This window comes from Poeciliopsis prolifica, unplaced genomic scaffold (assembly GCF_027474105.1).
Source record: "Poeciliopsis prolifica strain line A6 unplaced genomic scaffold, Auburn_PproV2 SCAFFOLD011, whole genome shotgun sequence".
NCBI classification, from domain to species: Eukaryota; Metazoa; Chordata; class Actinopteri; order Cyprinodontiformes; family Poeciliidae; genus Poeciliopsis; species Poeciliopsis prolifica.
Window position 1 is genome coordinate 13,867,384 of NW_026562386.1, and position 23,403 is coordinate 13,890,786.

General features: G+C 37.8%; 1 protein-coding gene across 2 annotated transcripts in view; it reads right to left on the reverse strand.

Moving 5' to 3' along the window:
- mpped2a (metallophosphoesterase domain containing 2a) overlaps positions 1 to 23,403 on the reverse strand; it is a 64,668-nt gene that overhangs the window by 18,581 nt on the left and 22,684 nt on the right. For both annotated transcript variants that reach the window (XM_055036825.1, XM_055036826.1), the window contains exon 4: positions 16,580 to 16,805. In XM_055036825.1, the coding sequence (XP_054892800.1) occupies positions 16,580 to 16,805 (226 nt within the window). The remainder of the gene's footprint in view (positions 1 to 16,579; positions 16,806 to 23,403) is intronic.

A 23,403-nucleotide genomic window follows, 5' to 3' on the forward strand; every position in this document is an offset into this window, starting at 1 on the left:
TCTTTCACACACAGCAAATGATTGTTTCCAACGAAACGCCTGGGAAAATATTTTAGTTTGTGCCTCACAAAGAGAAAAAAAACAATCCTAATTTATTTAATTCTTCCAGTTGTGCCATCATGAGAACCGTTTTGCCAATTATTCGCTGCAAGAGGTCAGTAGTTGCACAGTTTGATGGCAGGTAATTTTGTTTTCTCTGAACAAGCCAGAGTCACCGTGCTGCAGGCGAAACAACTAGTGATTCAAAGGAAAAGATTCAACTGGAAAACAGAACAATTTCATTCTTTGTTTTCTCTCCCAATATATTATGAAACCACTCAAACCTAAAAAGTTACATAGAATTCATGAAGGCAGAATTGTCTTACAAAACCAAGTGGGTAAACTAACCGTAATCTGCAAAAATCAGACCTGAAATGATTAATCTTGATTAAATAATCCTGTTGAAATAATTAAGAATTAATTGTTCACTGGACTATACAGACTCAGAAAATGTTGCAAAAAGAACAACATACCCAGACAAGTAATTAAGCCCAAATTGTACAGAAATATATACATTTTGCACTAAAGAAAAGAAAAAACACCTTTCTCTGCAAATATATTCTACCTAGAGCTTCTCAAATGGCAGTTTTAGCTTAACGTGGCTAAAAAGCCAACCTGAAAGTGTGGAAGCGTGAAATAAAAGTAAAACGCTTTATATCCACCAAACAGATGGACGAGTTTAATAGATACAGCATTTTGGTAACAAATCATTGACCGACATTGCAGCTGGAACGATTAATCAAGTTTTGAAATAATAATCAACTAATTTAGTAATTACTTCACTGTTAACAGGAGAATACAGACTGATAAAATTATAATTTTCCAACAGAATAACACACTCAGAGCAGTAATTAAGCCAAAATTGAACAAACCCCCCCCCCAAAAAACCATACATTTAGCATTTGAGATTAAAAAAAAACCTTTGTCTGTAAATATGTTCCACCAGAAATCCTTAAGCGGCAGTTTTATCTTCACCTGATTAAAATAAAATCTATTAAGCACCTTTTGGTATCCAATTATTAATGGGTTAATCAGAAAAATAACCCTAATCAGCTCTAATCGTAGAAATTCAGAACTGTAAGCGTTTGTCTTTTAACTGATCATCATAGCAATAAATCTTATTTTACACATCAACACTGGAAGCATTCAGGAAAATTTGGTCCAGAACCTTTCTCTGCCCGGTTCCTGCTCCCAAACGGTCTTCATGAAAGAAACGTGAAGAGACTGAGAAGAAAACGCAGAAGGTAAAAATGCTGAGGTAAGCTTTGTTTTGTGCGCTGTTGAACCAGAAAAGGCTCTGCGGTATACAGCAATCAATTCCACATGCATTGACTATTTTAAAGAGAACAGAAAGCAGCTGCAGACAATTCATTTCAACACGCGATAAATTTTCAGAAATGTAAGATTTACGGCCGTCTTCACACGCTTTTCACATCGATTCTGATATCCAACAAGGCGCCGGGCAGAAAATGTGCAAAACTAAAGGCAAAGACATCTCAATTCACATGTGGCATGACTGGAATTAAAAACGGATGCTAGACGATTTCCTCGGCGCTGAAGTTAACACGCCACTTGTGTAGATCTGCGTAGAAAACATTTACAAAGAAGTTTTTTTAAATACAAAATGAAAAACGTATTTATTTTTGTACAGTTTTGGATAAATTTCTGCTCTGACAATGTTCTCTCATCTCATCATGAATGCAATTTCTCGAGTCTGCATGATCCAGTTAACGATTAATCAATTATTAAATGAGTTGGTTGTTTTAATTATCAATTAATTACGATTAACTCGATTAATTGCTTCAGCCTTGCTACGTTTTGTACCAATGAGAAAATAAGTGACATTTTGTCACTAATCTAGAAGAAGTCTTGTTTTTGGGAACCATCCCAAACTCTGTGCACTGCAAAAACAAAATCCTACAAAAAAGCATTTTGTTCGCTTGAGAAAAACTTACAACTATCATTTTATGAAGTACAAGTTCAGCTGGTATTTTATGAAATGTAGTACCAACATGGAAGCTATTTCATGTTAAAAGTGAGATAATTTACCAGAGGAAGTAGCACCTTTCCCTCAATATTAAGGAATTACTAACTTAAACTCCAATATCTTTTTCCAAGTGTAGTAGATGGACTACAAACTGGACCAGAAATACTTGGTAAGAGTTTGTGTTTTTGCAGTGTTCATCCATCATCCTTTCTGCTGAACTGGATCATCTCTAGATTGGGATCTGAGGTTCTGCGAAGCGTCGAGTCGTGTGGCTTTCTAATTAAAGCTGACGCCGCCACTGAGGCCCACCAGTCCTAATGTCAAAGGTCGCCATGCAGCCTCTGAAACCACCAGGTACCAAACCATTGTGAAAGGGCAAGAATGCCACACCGCAACCCCCAATCCAACTCGTCTGAGCGTCGCGATTTCCCTCTAAATCCCTCCACCTGCGTCCAAGTTTTTCTTTGTTAGCTGAAAAAAGGCCTTCCTCTAAGCTTTCATTCCCACCATGACACAAGAGAGAAAGAACAGAGAAAAGAAAGAAAGGAAGGAGGAAGAGGAAAGACTGTCAAACAATGACTACATGTATAGGAAACCCGCACTCGAGAGTCCTTTCAGCGAAGAGAAAAGAGCGGGAACGGTGCTCTGAAGGCCATCAGCTGAGGGACGAACACGTCACAGGAACAAAACACCCCATGCAGAAAAGTGAACTTCTCCAACCACCGTTGACCTTTACAAGGCTGTTCTTCAAGAAAACAGCTGGAAAAGAAACTTTATGTGTTTTCTTGAGATACGTTGAACACCAGGGGTGTCAAACTCAGAGCCTGGGGGCCAAAACTGGCCCGCCGTTGCTTTTTAAGTGGCCCTCTAGACTTAAACAGAACAGTTGTGTGCTCAAACATTTTATTATCAAATCAGGTTTTCTGCAAAACATCAAAATCTTACCAAGCTCTTTGGTCTAGTTTCCAGTGCAAACATCTTAGCACACTTGAAATAAGACACAAGTAACTTACAATCAGCTTTTCAGAAAGATATAGGAGGCTGTTTTAAAAAAATAAATCCTTAATGTTGATGGAAAAAGTTCTGACAGATTTTAAACTTGCAAGAAATGTTGCCATGTTTTAAGTGAAATAATCTCGAAGTAGATAGTAGATTTGTGTCCATCGATATTAAGGATTTATTGACTTAAAATAAGTTATTTCTTTCTGAAAACTACTTTTGAGTTAGTTCTGTCTTATTTCCAATGTAATAAGATATGTATGCTTGAAAATAGACCAAAAATACTTGGTAAGATTTTGTGTTTTTGCAGTGCAAATTACATCAGTCCCTTTAGTTTACTACAATTCAACAATCATAGAAATTAGGAATGGGCAATGAATCAATAATATATAATCGCAATACACAAGTGATCAATATCAACAGGTAATACGTCTGATAGAATATTCTATAATTTCACCAAACTCTGATTCAGAACCGCACAGCATTCTGGGAGATGTAGGCAGCAGATTTTGCTGCTCAACCTTTCACAAACAGCTTAACCAAGTCAGTGGCTTCAACTACCTCACTCGCTCTCTGGTTACCCAGCAACTCATTCATTCTTTGGTTACCTAGCAACAACCTGTTGAATAACTTGCGCAGCAGCAGTTTCAGGTTTCACCACAATGCCTCTCAACTGCTAAAAATAAAAAAATTGCTTGGAGTGAGAGGAGAAAATGAGAACAAAAGCTGCAGTTTGGTAGTATTTTTGATATTTAAAACAAAACAATTATGAACAAGTGATATGAAACCCTTTTCAGCCGAATCGTCCAGCCCTCATGGAAATTCACAAAATCAAGATACCCACATTTTGTCAAGTTTATTGCAAATTTTCTGTGAAAATTGGTAAAGAACTTTGGGCTTCAGTGATGCCAACTCCCAACAACCGGTGGCAGTATTTATTACTTCAAATGCCCTGCTGCCTCCACGTTACTTGATATAGTTATAATTTGTGATTGCGAGTAACATGGTCACATTTACCATCATTAATAAGTGCAAATATCACAGTTTCTTGAAAAAATTTCTAAATTAGCTCCACACAAAAAAAATAATGATTTTGATTGCAAACAATAATAAAAAAAAAAAAACAATCGCTGATCAAAGTTAAAAGATATTGAATATTATTTAAATTTAAGAAATGTTTAGTTATTAGTCCTTTTCCTTTTGGAATGGGTTTTATCTACATTCTGGCACAACCAGCCTTTTGAGAACATTAAGGATCTTTATATGAGCCAAAATAATAATAGCTGTAGAAATAGTGAGGAAAAGCTGCACAGAAAAACCCCATTCATCATGCCGCCTCGCCCCCCTGAACACTCGGCGTCTTGACGGATTTGGTACAAGCGAACCGGAGCTGTAAACAGACGTCGCGGGGACTCAGAGGTCTCGTTTACCGGTCAGGGTTGCAGCAGCGCGTCGACCCCGAAGGTCAGACGGCTCGGGCTGCAGAGGAGGCGAGTCAACAGAGTAATCACTGCAACTTCATCCACAGAGCTTGTTCAGGCTCTGCTTTTTCGTCTGGTTGGCATTCTGAGCACAGGAAACTGCTGGTTGTCAACTTCCACCTCCTCAGAAAAGAAAAACATTCTGTTTTTTATTCTTCCCCCTGAAAGTTGAAAAAAAAAAAAAAAAACAGCAGACTTTTCATATTGAAAGAAATATAAAATTAAACCTCTGAGGTGTCTGCAAAAATGCAAATATCACAAGTACATAAATCAATTTTACCGCAAAATCTATTAGATTTTAACAAAACACCCCAAACATTTTCCACTCCATTTCTTTCCTGATGTCAAAAGTCGGTTTCAATGCCAGAACCGACTAAATGAAAACTAAAGCAGTGGATGTTGCCATAAATACAGAAAGCCGTAAAAACATTTCCACATTCAACTTTCCAGGCTTTCCTGATAGCTGGGTGCAAAACATTTAGCGAGGAAATACCTGGACATTACTGCTGATTTATTGTCTGCAGGTCCCTCAAGTCATGAAAAAAAAAAACACGAGAGTTGGCCTCTGGTGCATTTTTCCTGTGAAACACTCAAAACAGCAATGGACGAAAAACGAACAACTAAAAAAGACAGACCTTCTAGTACTTTGTGTGGCACATTTAAAAACTGCATTTCAATATATTTTCAGCTGGTAACTAAAATCAAAGTATTGATGGCTAAAATGTTAAACTTCTGGCTGGAATGTGATATTTATTAATATTTATTCAATTTCTCTTAGAGATCAAGAAAGTATGTTTGAATTTGAAATATCAGGTATAAAGAATGCTATTTATAAATAAAACAATATTTTTTTTCTGTAAAATGTAAAAATGTCTGCTAAAACAAAGATTTCTAGAAATATAGGACAGAGTTTGTTCAATATGACACTGTTGTTTTTGTGTGTATTTTACATTGTTTATGCAGTTTGATTCTGAGAATCGGGAAACCAGATGTCAGAGTTAGCACTTCCTGTTTAGCGGTGCAACTCTTAAAGTTCATAAACATGTTTATTTTGCATATAGTAGCATATATTTACAGTGTAAAACAAATTTTAGTGACAGAAATAGTTCATGGTGTTTTCAGTTGATGGAAATGTTGCTTTTCTGCGTCAGCTGTTGGCATATTTAGCGTTTAAGCTAGTGGCACAATTAGCTTCATTTTTAAGCATCTTAATGCGCTTTTTTGTTGTTTTACAGTCTTACTTTTGCTTTAGTGTGTTTTATAAAGCTCGGTAATGACAGTTACCATTTCTTAAAGATACAAAAAACACTAGTATTGATATGGAGAGATAATTGTACATCTTCATATTTCCAATAAAAGTCAAACTTGATCTTTGATCTTTTCTCAGAAACAAACAAGCCGGTCTGACCTCGGAGCGACCTCATCAGCCGGACACGCAAGCAGTAAACTGAGCTCAGCTTCACCATCAATGCATCAAGAAGTCAACATTTAAAACTAAGATCTGGAAACCTGAGAGAAACACAAAAATTTAATAACCCGCTTTATTTTCCATGGTCAACACAAAAATAATCACAAAATATTTTAAATACATCTTATTTTGGAAATGGATTGCTAATGCTATATAAGCAGGTTGGTCATATTTGCACAGTTTCTGAATTACATTTATTGCCCAAAACCTCTGGACAGCTCCGTCTCAAAAAAATGACTTTTTCAATTGTAATCCCTGTCTGACAAGCAAAAAAACAACCATCAGCAATAAATAGAAAGCAAACCTGGACTTGTAGAGAACGCTCTGGATCAATACCGACCTAAAAGCCTTTTATTGGATCCACTACAGGTGTCAAAGTGTCAACCTAATTCTCAGGCTTGGATATGAAATGCAATGCACATAAACAACAAAAACAGGCATCAGATCATCTTTTCTTGTCTTCAGTTAGTTAAATGGATAATGTTATGTCACATTTTGTACTGGAGTCTTTTTATAAAGATCAAAAGATTCAAATTTGTTTGACAAAAAAAAACTGACATTTTGTGGGTTGTGGATCCATCTAAACAGCAAGTACTTAGCTGTTTGGCTAATGGTACAAATAAAGTACAACATTTCAGCTTCAGGAAGTATCCAACTTATTTATTAAACAAAATAGAAGTCAAAATGAGGAAGTTGTGTTAAGAAAAACCAAATAGATCCAAAGAAATTGGTAAAACAAAAAAGACCATAAAACTCCAAATGTCCATATAAATATAAACACATGAACATTTCTTTTTTCTTTTTTGTTGCCATATTTTCAGTATATTTTCCCTTAATTGTGTTCAAGGGGAGATTAAGTATTTTCTTTTTAAAAATAATGTAACAATAAACTTAAGATTTTGCCAAAAATCTTAAGTTTATTGGTATCAGCTTCACAGCTGATACCAGCTGTGAAGCACGGCGGTGGAGGGATAATGGTTTGGCTCAAAGGAAACAGAGGAACATGCAGTCAATGTGCAGCGATTTGTCCAACAAAAAAATGAAAATGTTCATGCAAGAAGAAAACTAAATTGTAAAAAGGGTGGAGGAGACCTTCACTACATTTTTATTTGATAAATTATGACAGTGTGGAACTTTCTCTGTGGTTTTGTATCCTGATTATTTTATTTGATGTGTAAAACCTTAGTTTGGAAGTTGGGAGTATATCCTTTTCCCCACGACGATGGAGATCCAATTACCTGCATGGAAGATTTTGCAAGTACCTGCAGTTTTTCAAAAGATCTTAAACAGCAACTTTCAAAAAGGGTAAATATAAGGAAAACAACCAAACTCTGATCAAAAGAGAAGCAGGGAAAAAAAACTAGAAGTTCTTCCTCTATTAAGAAAAACTTTTTATGCAACATTTACACTCGCACAACAACCAAGCACTTGTCTTTTCAAGCAGCCATTGTACAGAGCGTACAACGATAAAACCAGCTGACCAATTGTGCTGGGTTCCACTTGGGTTGCTAGGTAAAGGGAAGAGCTTAATTGGAGTTGCTACGTAACATCACAGTGCCTGGAGATTTGTAACTTCTGTAAGTTTTTGAAATGGCTCATTTTCCAGACACCAAAACAAATTAACTCACTGAGAAAAGAATCGTTGAGGTGGGTTTTACCGAACCGATGTGTTTAGAAGCAGCAGAAACTAAAATGGACATACAAAAACGCATAAAATCTGAATATTTCATAATAGGTCCACTAAAACCTGATATCATTTTGATCAGTTTTCTCTAATTATGGTCCACGGTCGCCCCCTAGTGGTCCGCAAGTTACTGCATGTGAATCTTTATTTGCCATGTGAATCTTTATTTGCCGTGAGCTCACAGCGAGCTTAAAGAATGTTTGAAAATAATCCTGTTCAAGTGGCTTAAATCCGAGTAACTAAAAGAAAAGTTGAGGATGCCGGTGGAAAGGAAACAAAGCCGGGGTGAGTGCTAAGATCGGAGGAGTTCATGTCTGCAGGAATACTTTTAGTTTCTCAGGGTGAGCTGCAGATTTTATGGCTTTTATAATACAAAGTGCGGTCTGTGACTGTTAGACGGGTTAGACAGTCGTCAGATTGAAAAAGTTTGAGAAAAACTGATTTAGATGTGTGAAATACCCAAAACCTGATTTTTAAACAAATCTTGTATTGTGTTATGGATCTGCAAGGCGAATATGGCTGCATCAGCTTTTCTCCAAACTCTCAGTGTTTGATGGAGCTAGCGGCCGCCGTGTCGCAGACCTCTGCTGGCTCAGACGGTGATTGATATACATGAGGCCACGGAGGGGAACTTTATTAAACGTGGGAGCCATTACTCTCCCTCTGACATATTGGGGTCTCACCTTGTGCAGGGAGGAGGCGGCGTGCCGTCAGGGAGACGTGGAATATTCACACACATTTTTAATGAATGCACAGCAGCCATGTGCTGGTTTTCACTACGTTTGAGTTTTATTTGGATGCTTTTATTGCCTAGATGGCGAACACAAACACGCCTCTGTGTGCGTTTGGCTGTGGGCTTGAATGCAGGGTGAGTCATTCGGCTGTCGTAGCGCAGAGAGCGAGGGCACAATAACAAATCTAGAGTCGCTCATTCACTCCCCGGACACACACTAGGAGACATTACGCAGTAATATGCGGCGGCTCTACAGCTGCCAGCCTGGACGGTCTGCAGGAACAAACCCCCCTCCCTGAGGCTGCGTCCGCAGCTGCAGGACGCGCCGCGCAGCCGCATCGGCAACCGCATCTGCAACCGCACAAACACCTGCAGCCGCACCAAGACTCTCCAGAGCACGCAAGGCGCCATCCATTAAACACAGACCTGCTAACAGATGCTTGACAATTTTTATTTTATGAACCATTAAGCTGAGGCGTCGCATTGTTCCTACAGTAAATAATTCCCTCATTAAATCTGAAATATTACAGTAATTAGAATAACACTGATGCCAGGTTGCATTACTTCGATTTTCCCTTCGTATTGAACAATAATGTTCTTATTTCTCGTTTCAAAAAGGTGTTGATGCATTCAGTGTAAAGAAAAATAAATAACTGGATTTTTGCATAGAGTTTTACATTTTCAAGTTAGATAAGTTTAAACAATCCTCTATTTTACTTTAGAAATGGAAGTGAACCATGTGCCATTAATTCATGTTCAATATCAGAAGAGCAATGAGATCTCATCTCAAACGGCCTTAAAAAGTTTTAAATTTGAGTTGGTGAAACCTGCAGAAACCCTGTGTGCGTATTGATGCATATTGTTGCTTGAACAATTAAAGTCGGTATTTCCAGGTGTTTTTAGAGGGCTCTCAAGTGTTTGTGAATGGCTGCACACATTTTCTAGGAAGAACTAATAAAGCTGTAATTTGTGGTAATTAGTAATTTTTGACCGGAACGTTTCTGAGATTCAGAGAGCTGCACAAAACTGAAAAAAAGTAAAAAACGTGAAAAAGTAAAGCTGCCATAAGATCCGACAGGGAAAAGATGCGTGTGTGTGTGTGTGTGTGTATGTGTGTGTGTGTGTGTGTGTGCGTGTGTATGTGTGCATGTGTGTGTGTGTGTGTGTTTTCAGTGGGCAGGCAGCCGCCACAAAGTGAAAGAAGCTGGCACAGACCAAAAGGTGACTTAGGGGTGATTAAGATAAAAGCAGCTGACATGGAAGCCAGATATTATCAAGCAGGACAAATGAAGTTAAAACGCATCAAATGTCTTTTACTCAGAGTGGAAACATCACTGTAAAAAAACAAACAAACAAAAAAAAGGAAACAATCGTGATTAATCTATTACTGAAATAATCATTAACTAATTGAATAATCGATTAATCGTTAAATGGAGTACTTTTTTTTTTCTTTAAAAGACCATTGACTGAAAATCAACATATTCAGAGCAATAAGTAAGCAAAGAAATTTGCAAAAAAGATACAGTTTGCATTTAAGGTGCAAGAAAACATCTTTCTGTAAATATGTTCAACCCAGACAGTTTTAGTTTCACCTGTTTCAAAATCTCTTAAAATATAATAAATCTCACATTAAGGATACAAAAAACTAACTCCAGAAATATAAACTTACAGACAAAAATGTTTTCATCTTAAATGTAAAATGTATATGTTTTGTGTACAGTTTTGGATTAATTCTCTTTTTCTTCAATTACTGAACTTGTTTATGATTATTTCAATAATCGATTAATCATGATTAATTGTTTCAGCCCTGGAAAAGTAGCAATACTTCATAATAAAATCACTCATGCAAATGTTAAATGTACAGTTCCTGCTGATTTGTGACGTTACATTCTGGAGGTTTTTGAAACAACTCGTTTTCCAGACACCAAAAAACAAACTACAAAACATGTTTATTACTTTTGTACAAAATTATTCTTAGATAACGAGATTTTATGACCCCAACTCAACATTTACACTCGCATGTGAAAATGTCCGCAAATAGACCCACAATTACACAATCACACGCATTGGAAAGCAGAAGTGGAGCCTCCTGCACAACCAACAAGAATGCAGGACGTGGTTTCTGGATGGCAAGTCAACAACAAAACGCTTGTCTTTTCCAGCAGCCATTGTACAGCCCATACAGTGCTGGAGCGCCGCTGGGGTTGCGAGGTAATAGTGTATTGCCCATCGAATGTGATGTCACATTCAGAAGGTTTTCCAAACGCCATAAAACATGAACTTGCAAAAAAAAAAAAGAAAAAAAAAAAGGCTTTTTTTTTTCTTTTAAATTCCAACGGTTGTTTTTAGAAGTGGTAGAAACCTAGACGGAAGTACAAAAAGGTGCAATATGTAAATTCTGTATAATAATTCCCTTTTTGAAGAAAATAAAGGAACATTTATCCATCCAAACATGAAGCTACACCTTTTCCCATCCATCATGCATATCTTTGTCATTAGTTCGGGGTTCGTTTTGCTGCCTTTCCATTCAAATGTTTTAATGCAAAAACTGAAAGAGTGCAAAAAAGCACGTAGGTGGAAAGCCATCTGTTGGCAGAACGCAGACAAAGTGTTCATATAGAGCAGACAGGGAGGAGAGCAGAGGAAAATAAACTGTTTAGGACTCTGCCCCCTCATAATGAAAACACTGCAATAAGTACGGCTATACTCCACCATCATTACTGCGTATGGCTGTCACTCAAACAAAAACACACACACACACACTGAGCTGACCTTTGCAGTAAGAAATGAATGCATAAAACTAAAATTTGCAAATGACAAATCTGCATTTCGGCCCTCCGGGTTTCCCCTGAGGTGGGCTTCAGAGAGTCAAATGAGGCCACTTTGTTTTAATGTGCAGCCTCTGGGATACGCACACTCACACACACGCCTGCACACACACATACACAAGAGCATACAAGCAAGAATATTTACATTTCAACTAGACCAGATTTCTGTAAAGAAATAAAAAGGCATTCCAGATCCTTTTCAGAGAACGGAGGAGGGAAGCGATGATAGAGAACTGGAGGAAAAGAGTAGAGAGGAGGAACCCCCCTGTGGCACGCCGAGACGAATGGAGGAAGACTGGGAGGACGAAGGAGCGGGAGCAGAGGGAGCTGCAACAGTTTAACCTTCGACCGGGGAGTTAGCTTCTGGAATCACAAAGCAAGTCAGCTTTTACACAAACGAGTTTGAACCACGTTCTGAATCCGCCCGCAGAGCTTAGCGCAGAAAACCAACAGGATCTCTACCCGGTATAAGTTTTTTAAATTAGTCGATAGACAATTATAAATAATTTTTTTCATTTTTAGTAAGTGAAAGGCTGATAATACATGATACTACCTGTGTTTATTTTAAACAGTTATAAGGCAAAACCTGAAACTGCTGCTGCACATGTTAATCAGCAGGTTGTTGCCACTGACCTAAACTAAGTTAGCTTATCTGGCTAAGAGAAGTAAAGTGTTCCTCGTCTTTCCTCTTTTCATCACAAAATAATTCTTAGATAATGAGATTTTAAGTACCCTCTCTCGCAACTCAACATTTACACTCGTACGTGAAAATGCCAGCAAATAGATGCACAATTATACATCCACACATCTTTGAATAGCAGCAGTAGAGCCTCCTGTACAACCAACAAGAATGCACCAAGTGGTTTCTGAATGATGAGTCAACAACAAAACACTTGTTCTTTGCAGCAGTCATTGTACAGCACATACAGCGGTAAAACCAGCTGACCAAAAGTGCTGGAGTTTTGCTTGGATTGTCAGGTAACAGGCTCGGCTGGTGTTGCTAGGTAAGGGCACAGTGTCCAATGAATGTGATGTTACATTCGGAAGGTTTTTGAAACGGATATTTTTCCAAACACCAAAAAAAACAAAAAAACATGAAAATCCAAGATGTCATTAAAAACTAAACAGATCCTTGGAAATCGGTCCGAAATTTTAGATTTGAGGAGCAGAGAAACAAAAATAGCTCCAAATAAACCTGAAACTGCTTGGTTTTTCAAAAGACCTTCGGCTCCTCTTGACGAGATTTGACAGACAAGGTGCAGGCGTGTTAATCCCTCCGCAGCGTGAGTGTGTGTGGGAGTGTGTGAGCAGGAAGGGAGAAGGGTCAGGCGTTCGGCCTGTTAAGCATCTGTCATTAAACAGTGTAAGTTGTGTGTCTTTCATGGTACACTGCTTTCACTCCATCAGCTCCCACTGTTTCCCACAACCAGGTCAGTGCACCAGTTCAGACAGAAAGGTTCAAACCAGCAACTCTCAATCTGGATCTAAATCCCACACATATTTAGTTACGTTTCACCTCATGAGGAAATAAAACAGTGAAGCAGAAACAAATTATTTTCTTCTCTCCAAATTTAGCTTTAAATGTAAGGATTTGATGCATCATTTTTTAATTTTGCCCTCGAAAAATTAAAAGATTTGTCAAAAATCAATATTTATTATCAATATTTGAATCAATATTTACTCAGTAAATTGTCTAAATCACCATTTAATTCTTATTCAGCACATAAAACACAAGGAGAAACAAGTGTGAAGTTTTTCATTATTTTGTCGACCCTTTCTGCACAATTCTCACTCCTATTTTTTTTTTAAATCCTTGAATATTTAAATAAACCATCAGAGAGGCTCATGTTTGGCTCATTGCTCTTTTTTTTTACTCCAACTAGCATAATAAATTCTTCTGGGCTGTTCACTGGTTGTATTTTACAGTGTAAATTGTATTTATTTTGCTGGATTTTGTTAAACTTCCTGCCTTTTTTGAAGCACAAATGTATTTCCTAATGTTTCAGGATTTTTCTGCTTCCAAATTTAAAACCGATTACATATCTTACTGTCACCTAACGTTTTCACCAAACTATATCTTTTTCGTTTATTCTTAAATTAGATGCATTTTTGAAGAAACATGTAGGTTTATGCAAATCCGAAGCTAAAACTTTTTCACATCGAGCTTCATAAACAGATGGAGATTTTATCACTGAGTTGTGCAAATTATGATAATATACAGCAATAAAATCATTCAACACAACAACTATTTACACTTTAAATGTAAATATTTTCCACTCACAACCCAATGAAGGTAATTTAGAGTTTAATTTTAAAAGACCTTTAAATAAGGATCACTAACAATAAAAACATTTTTAAAAAGAACTCCACCAGGGTGTTGGCAGCTGAGACAAAAAACTGTAATCTATACCGCAATTGAAATATTCTCCATAAATGTGATGCATCTGCATGAGATGATGAATCCTAATAACTGACACAGGAGTGAGAATTTATTTCATACATGCTGCATTGGTCTCTTTTTGTCTTGCACATGTTTGTAACCGATTCCAACAGAAACATTTGAGCCAAAAAACCTTTTAGAGCAGAAACGGGTTCGTGTTTTCAACTTGTTAGAGCCAAAGAAAAACCACAACGATGGCATTAGAACGCAATCAGTGCCTGTCGGCTGATTTATTCAGGCGGGACTGCAACATAACCCGTCCTGAAATGTTCTCATTTGGAGTTAAAAGCCAACTGCAGTCATAAGCAAAAGGCCAAATTTCCTACACAAACCTAAGGCCATCCATCATGACGGTCGCAGACTAAATGCCACCTGGTTTTTCATGACTCGGAGCAGATCTGTGATTAGAGGAGAGCCGGAAACGCAGCAGCAGAGTGGATCGCTGCAGCGTTTACCCAACAGCTGGAAAACAAGTTCATTCAAATATTTTCAAGCACTTTCAAGGGAAGTTTTCAAACTTTTCCAGCACCAACATTTTGGAGATAAAACATCAAAAATTCAGTAAAATAAAGACAATTATATCATGTTATTTTATTTCTATTGTTAATGTCTTGTGAAAATATTCTGATTCTTAATATTCATATTTTGATTTGAGTAAGTTTTTGTGCTAGAATGAGGAGTTTTTTCAGCTGCATCGAAATTAGTATATTTCACAAAACTGCAATGGAAACACTTTGTTGCATCACCAGCCGCAGCTGGATGTCACTGCTGGAGAAAAAGAGGACGACCTACGACAGCAGGAAGTGGCAGCGTGATTTATAATGACATGTGAACCAACTTATTCACATGAGATTCTTATTGCGATTTAACGGAAACCCCAGAATGGCAAAATTGTGTTTCTTTTAATGTATTGTGACAGGCAGTCTGGCTTTTAATCAAACATTTGATTGCACTTTATTACAAATACTCAGACTTTCCAAATTGAAATTGAGAATTTTAGAACGCTGCATCTGCTGGTCGCTGGAAACCCCTCCACTGGAGGTCACAGAGGGGTCACGGAGGAGGCTAAGTGAGACCTCACACTGGACAGGCGGGTCGGGGTTCGGGCTGCGCTGGCATATGGGTGTGAAGGAGGCGGGAGAGCGGCCAAGCTGTCCACTCTGCTTCTCCTGAGACGCCCAGCTGTCACAACAGACACTTACCAGCCCTCACACTAAACACCCACAAGGGAGACGGGGGGCATGAAGGGGTAAAGGGGGTAGCATCCTTCCTGTTTCACCCAGACGCAGAGGAACTGTACGCTCTTCCTCATGTGCCGGCCCTCCTCCCTGCCAACTCTGAAGCCGGGGCGCTAACCTGCTAATTATAGCCGCTAAAGGATGAAGGTCTGACCCAGATTCTTATTTTAGGTCCAGAGTGCAGCGAGAGCAGAGAGAACCGACCCAAATCAAGGCCGATCGAAGCTTATTATTTACAAGAATTACTTTATCAGTGGAAAACACTGAACCTTACGAAGGGGTTTAACATATTCACTTGTCTTGAATATCTGAAATGTTTTCCAGGCACAATTAAGTATCTATGTTACCAGGACTGTCATGATGACAATAAATGAGGTTACTGCAATAAATGATAATATAGCTGATTGAGACCAGGGGCAACACTTGAGGTATGCTTTCTGATGAGGGAACAACATTATGACATGATGTAAAGTTACAATAAGTTGATTTTACATAATAATAATAATAAGCCCCTTTTAAGCTTCATATAAAACAAAAGTAACTACAGAACAGGTTTTTTTTCTTTTAATGATTTGTTAAAGTGCTGCCTGAATCTGTCATTTTGTTATATTATTTATTTATAATTTTTTTTTTCCATTTTAGACTTTATATTGTACGAAAACCCCAAAATCTTATCAAGTATTTTTGGTCTAGTTTCTAGTGTAAATATCTAACTATCCAACAAAACTAACTTACAAGCAATTATTCAGCGAGAGATAGAAGCTTCTTTTAAGTCAATAATTCCTTGTACTGATTTGGAGATTATGTGAAAATGGCTGCAAACAGATGAGCAATTACACCACCGCATGCATGTCTTAGAAAAGCAGAAGTTGAGCCTCCTGTACAACCAACAGCAATGCAGCAAGTGGTTTCTGAATGGTAAGTCAAACACTTGTCTTGCCCATCAGCCATTTTACAGCGTATAGAGAGTAGTGAAACTAAATGTACGGGAGCTCAGCTTGTGTTACTCAACATTTTGGAGGTTTTTCAAACGGCTCATTTTCACCAAAGACTAACTTATTGCTAAAAAACTTTTTTTTTTTTTGTGAAACAGCTAAGACCCAAATGGAAGCATAAAAACATACAAAATGTGAAATTTGCATAATAGGACCCCTTTAAATTTCCAGTTAGAAGAATTCTGTAGCCCAAACAAAGTTAAAATAGGCTGATTTTGATCAACTTTAAATATTTATGGCCATAAGGAATCCTCATTTTGTGAAGTAAACATTTTTAACTCACAAAATGAAAAACCAACAGAATTGTTTTCCTTCAAAAAAGCAGCCAACATCTCCCAGTAGTGTTTTCTTCCTCCACCAAACCATTCCCTCCACAGTGACAAAGAGTCCCAGAACCACCACCCGTATCACTTAACCTCGTGTCAAAACACAGGAGTAACACTAGCGCAGGGAGCAGGTGAAGGTCCTGAGCTCATAAAGGAATGTGCAAGCTGGGAGTAACACCCTGCGCACAGGAGAGGGCCTTTACTGGAGGGGTACAGCCGTTTCTGCAAAGCTAGAGCTGGAAACCAGCCAGAAAGAGACAGGAGAAAACACACTTTCAGCTCAGGGATCCACAGAGCAACACGGCAGGGACACGACTCAGCGGTTTGGATTAAGGGATAAAAAGCAGGAGTTGGCTCTTACCACGGCGTCCCGTATATCCGGAATCCCTTTATGGTGACGTCCGAGTCCTGCAGGTACACACAGTTTGTGAGGAGCGACTGGACATTGTCAAAATCCTCCGGTTTGAGTTTGGAGACTGAAGGGAATCTGTAGTAATCCTGCTTGACCAGCTCAGCCATAAAGTCCTTATCGAAGGTCAGTTCGTGGTTCCCGGCGATCACCACCTTGAACTCGTATGGAAGGCCACCTGGAGCGGACGAGAGCCGACAAATCGGTAAAAAAAACTGATCAACAAAAAAATGTCTCTGTAACAGCCTGTGTAAAATTTGTTTAAATTAGATTTGGTCCAGTTGTATGCAGAATAATGTTTCCCCTTCCCAACATGTTGCTGATTAAAGGTGACCTATTAGGTTCCTTGAACAGGTTAGAAGTTGAAAACATCTTTATTACATTTTTTGCACAAAATCATTTGGGGGTAATGGCATTTTAGTCTGGTCATGTGAAAATAATTGCAAACAGATTCGCAATTATATAACCATACTTCCTTGAAAAGCAGAAGTGGAGCCTCCTGCTCAAACAACCAAAATGCAGCAAGTTGTTCTTGAATGGCAAGTCAGGAACAAAACACTTTTTCCAGCAGCCATTGTACAGTGGTAAACCCAGCTGAATAAATGTGCTGGAGTTGCTAGGCAACAGGCTTGACTTTAGTTACTAGGTAACTGAATGTGACTTAACAATCAGAAGGTTTTTAAAATACCAAAAACCTGAAACACTAATATATCTCCGGTAGTGTGAGCTTAGACCGTTTCCTCTGTCAACTTAAGTAGCTCACTTTTTTAAAACATTCTTTAGCATCTTATTTTAGCGGTTAGCATGGCTAGCATTCAGAAAGCATCCGTATCCACCCCGTATTTTCTAGAGAAAGTAGACTCTTACAGTAGCAAAAAGTTTCCAACAGTCAGCTAACATTTGTGGTCAAAGAACATAAATCAACTGACAGAAATTAGCAGTTCTCTTTTTAGCCTTCCTGTTATCTGCTTGACACTCTGTTCTCTCTCCCTCATTCCTCACTTCAGAATGATGTGATAATTTCTCAATTACAAACAACAAATTTTAGCATTCTATCACAAATATAGAGCTCTTTACGGTTTATAAACCGGCCCTCCAATTTGCATTATCAGAGATATTAGAATGGATTTTAAATTCAATAACAAAAAGCCTAATTTCAATACATTATAAGACCGATTGTAGATACCATAAATAAGCATAAACCTGATGTATAGAAAGAAAGTACTGTGAATTATCAAAATGTGCAGCTTTTATTTGCACAGAAACATCTTCTAAAGCATACAGAGATCTGTAAAAAGTCTATGTTTTCCACCTGGTGTGCCAGTTTTTACAGAAATACACGTTTGTCCAAATATTTTCCAGCTGCACCTCTCCCCTCGCCCCTCAGCAGCTCCCTGTATACCTAACCCGGAGCACAGATCACGACTGAAACGAAAGCCAGATAATTGGAGAGAAAAATACCTTCAATTCAGACAGTGAAAGAGGTTACAACCACAGCCGACGGTTCAGCTTGACCCCAGCAAGCCACCGTCCATCGCTGTAGCTGTCAGGCAACAGGAAGAAAGCATGAACCCGAATCTGAACTAAATAGAGAAGAACATCTATTACAACTCTCATCCCCTCATCTTTCAACTTCTACTCTGCCCTTTTCTCGCTCCTCTGTCAAGGTGATTTGTCCCGGTTCCCCTCCGCTATCAGGAAACCGACTCACTGCTTTATTCCACCTGACTGAGCACTCAACCAAAGGTTCTGGCCTTCATCACCTTCCCATCACTGCCAGTTTCTCTTTTACCGCTCCAAGCTTCTCTTTTTACTGGCTGTATCAGGGCAAATCAGAGCCGCAAATCATGTTGAGCATTGAGAGAAAAACAGGAATTGCAGAGCAACCCGAGGTATAGCAGCTTGTGATATAAATTATGGCAATATTAGATGACTCTGCTAGTTAATAATTCAACATTTTTCCCCACAACTAAGATTGCACATTGTTTTTTGTGTAACCCAACAGCTACAAAACTCTCTCAGTGCTTGCCTCAAACTTTAAATAAAGAACCGAAACATCCAGAAAAAAGATAAAAACTTAAAACACCAAAGCTTATAACGCCAATGCAAAGTTCAAACTAAATATATGAAAGGTGATCCATTATGGTTCCTTGAACAAGTTAGGACAGGTTTATGGACTATAAAATTATGTTCATTAAATTTTTTTTGCACAAGTCATTTTTAGGTAACAAGATTTCAGTCTGGTCAGTTCAGAATGAGCCGTTTTAGGGCGTCTTGTCACTTTAAATCCAAATAAGATGCTGCTGGCCACGCCCCCAACTCAACATTTAAACTATTACTTGAAAATGGCTGCAAAGAGATGCACAATTACACAACCGCACATTGAAAAGCATAAGTGGAGCCTTCAGCACAACCAACAAGAATGCAGCAACAAAACTTTCGTCTTTTCCAGCAGCCATTGCACACAGTTTACATGCAGCAATAAAACCAACTGACCAAACGAGCTGGAGCTCCACCTGGGTTGCTAGGTAACAGGGAAGGAGTTGCTAGGTGACGTTAGATTCCGAAGGTTTTTGAAACGGCTCATTTTCCAGACACCAAAAAGCACGTTGGCGTTTTTTCTTTAAGTGTTTGGGTCGTTTTTAGAAACGGTTGAAACCCAAACGGAAGCATGAAAACATCCTAAATGTGAGTTTTAACAACATTCCTAACTAGAATTGAATTGGAATGAAACTGACAGGCTTTGAATCTGATCCCACAGTTTTAACGAGCCTCCAGAGAACGAGCTGAAGCTCTCTGTGCACAGTCCGCCAGCTGGCTGAAATAGAGGCTTTCACACTTTCCTCTTCCCTACAAGGAAAAACAGTCAGGTTTTTGGAAATATGTCACAAGAAACATCTAGAGGGGAAATTAAAAGAGACCCTTAGATCACTTTTAAAACTCCAGATTGTGACTTATGAACAGCTTTTCTGTTATGCATCAATCAGCTACTTCCTCCTGAGGAGAATAAGATACAACATGAAACCTACTTAATATAAATCAGTGTTTAGGTCTATGTATCAAAATGAAATTATCTGATATAGACAAGAATCTAATAAATGGAAAAATGTTTTCATATTTTAGCTGTGGTAGCAATAAATCTTTAATTTATTTAAATAAATGTATTTATATTTTTGATTTATATTTTTCTCGTAGTTTGTCCCGTTGTGATAAGCTTCCAAAATGTGATTTAGCTTCATTTTAATATCATTCTACTAAATCTTGTCCTAATGAGAATACTGTGTTTGAATCAGTTTTTACCTTTATTTATGGTTCTTTAAGTATTGCGCACGGAGTCATTCTGTACTGTTATGTTTAAATTTATTGTGTGCTGATGGAAAATTTCCTGTCTGCCAATAAAGCTGACTCACTTCAATGTAGCTAAAATTACCTAATAGTATAATTTAGCTGAATTTTTAGATTTGGCAGAACAATCGAAACAAACTGACTAAATGGCAACGTAAAAAACATTTTGGCAAGAAGAAACTTATGAAATGAGCCACCATACTTTGGAGCAATTAAAAAAAAGATATACATTTACATTTTTATGGATTTCTAAACAAGCAGAAGACACAAAGTTTTCCTTTTCATTTGCTGTAAAAATGCATTTTAGCTTTTTATGAGCAGTTTCAAGCTTTACATTTGCTACAATTAAAACAGGAAACTGGTTCTGGGACCATCGAACAATAAAATATTACACTTTGCATGTAAGTAGGTGATTTAATTTGAAGCCTGGTTTCAGAAAAAACAGAAGACATTGTTCTAAGCTTAAGTTATTTACATATTTTATGATTATTTTGTATTAAAATCCACCCACAGAGTCGAGTTTGACTGGCAGGAAGATATTTATTTCATAACAATTTGCTGCTTTGGTCTTTTGTGCAGTATGGCTGTGGTCAGTAATAACAGAAGGTTATGATGAAAGCCAAGAGGGCAAATTGAATAAAATGCTCAATAAAGAGTCCAATAAAAGCTAAACGTTGAGTAAAAACCGAATTGATTTTCCATGACATGTGAACAAAAAACAGGAGTGTGCCGCTTTATTCTGCAGGTGGTCAAATCGAACAAAAAATCCCAGAAAAAGAGAAATAATTCCACATAAAAACACACTGGGTCAATAAATATCAGATCCAGCGCGTACAGGTTCGCTGGGAATGAAAGTCTAACGGCTCCCCGGTCTACGGGTTTCATTTCTGCTCTTCTAAATTAGTTCTTGTTGCATCTGAGGATCATAAATTTCAGTTAAATAAAAACGCAGAGCCACAACACACTAACTGAATCAGACGGCCATTTCCACACCAACACACACACACACACACCCCCACACACACACACCAACACACACACACACACACCAACACACACACACGGGCCAAAACGACATTATTTCCTCTGCCACCGCCATTTCCATCATTCCACTGGGAATTTCTACGAATCTTTATCACCGCCTTGGAGTTTTGATGGAGTGATGTACCTGCAAAGTGCAACACAAAAGAAAAGGAGAAAAAATTCTGCACAGCATGAACTTGGAAAATGACATCTGAGCATTTAAAAAGTTTTATTGTCAGTGCAAACCTAAAAATACTCTGAGTTAAAAAAGATCGACATATTTTATTTGACGTTAAAGAGGTGACAATCTCAGAAAATTAATCTGTCGTCTCTACTCACACATGTTCAAATTAATCCTGGAGGAAATGTGACAAGAACAAATCAAATAAGGGATTTAAATTTAGATCATAAGCAGGGGAAAAAAAACACTCCATTAAGGTGTCAAAAACCTGGACCAGGAGTTAATTTTTCACTTTAGCATAAACAAGCCAAATTTACATCAAATCCGAAGGTGTAAAATAAATTTAAAACAGAAAAAAAGTAAACTCGGACTGTAACGATACAAAAGGGCTTTTGTTTTAACGCAACATCACAGAGATGAAAGAGATACGTCTGTTAGAGAATGAAACCAGATCAGAGCCAGAGCTGCATCATCAGATAAGCCGGGTCACAGGAAGCTTACTCCTGCACATCGATCTCCAATGATCTCCTCCGAGAGGCCGAGCGGGAGTCAATCCTTCAGACAAACGGACCGCAGAAGCACAAACGCTTCAGAAACGCAACACATCTACAAACCCAACGCCAGCACGCTGAGCCTTTTTAGGTACTTCACTGGAAGTTCCTTCTTTTCTGCAGGAAATCCAAGACATTTGGGTAAATACTGAGAGACACAAAAGGTTTTTACTGGACTACAACATAAAATCTCATCTTCTGGTTTTTATTTCTGTGAGTTGACCGATGAGAGAATCAGCATCAGCCTTCAAGAATTGTTGTTTAATTATGAGGAAAATGGTGATAATATAAGCGGAATAAAGACAGAGGCACGTCAGGAAATTACAAGAAGTCGTTTTAATGATATTATAAAAAGTAAAAAGTCTTAGCCTTCACATCATTGGCTTCTTTTCCTGACCAAATAAAAGTATTTAACGTCGGGAGTTTTAGACACAACTGGGTTTAAATACATGCAGAGAGAAAGGCTTACATTTTATTAAATTACATCAAAAAAAGCACAAAACAAAGATCCTAAATCCTAACTTTTTACAGAATTCACCTTTTCTGTCTGGAGTTTGAATAGGCCACTCTAAAATCCACCTTTTCTTTCCCCTTGAATATTTCTGTGAAGTGTTTTGGTTTAGCAATAAAACCCACCAGTCAGATGTGTATTGCAGACGTTTTTGTTTGCTGGTTTCGCACGTTTTAAAGATCTGGATGTGAATACCTGGAAATCTCAGAAACGCTGCCCTCCCGTCTGGTCCGAATGCTTTCTGTATTCATCAGACATGAAAGGAAGCAGCCTGTAGTTTCAGAGGAAAGTCTGGTCTTCTGTGCCCCGCGGCACCCGTCATTCAGTTTCTGAATGACTGTAAAATATTTAACTTCTCCAAGAATTTAAAATGTCAACTGGAATACAAGATATTTAACTCAATCTCATGAGTCATAATAACACACCAGTTATTATGGCCACAGGAGATAAAAGCTGCAGTAAATTAAGAAAAATAAATTATCAATTTGGAGATTGATCTCAATTTTTTTTTACAAGAATATTTCTGAATTTTCTACTTTTCAAACTGAGAAGGTTCCAATTTTTTTCTAAAAATTCCTTCAGACTAATGTAAAGAGTTTTGAGTTTTTTTCAATCACATTTCCAACTTTTTCTAGAAATTTTCTAAAATTAATCTAAAAATTTCTAGAAATTCTCAACTTTTCAAGCTAAAATTTTTTTAAAACTTTTTTCTGGAAATGTTCTGACATAAAACATTTGAGGGATTTTTGTTTAGCAAATTTCCAACTCTTTAAACTTAAAAATGTCCTCCTTTTTTCCTGAAATTTCTGAGATTAATCACAAAATCTCAGATTTTTCGGCAGAAATTTCCTCCCTTTTGCTCCCATCTCCAACGGCCCCAATACGCCGCCGTAGACTGCAACAGAAGAGGATCAGATGAAGGAAAATGCTTTCACTTTTAAACCCCACATGAACCTTTTCCATTGTTCCTTTAGGGTTTAAATGACACTCATGTTATCAGATCCAAATATCCACTTTCCTGCCATTATATGTGGAAATAAAACAAACTACTATCTTTAAATTAAATATAATCAACTAAATACAAATATATTTCTTCTCCGTCTCTTGATCTACTTTTTCTTTTCCTCACTCAACAAGAGAACAAAACCAGCCGCAGTGAATATGA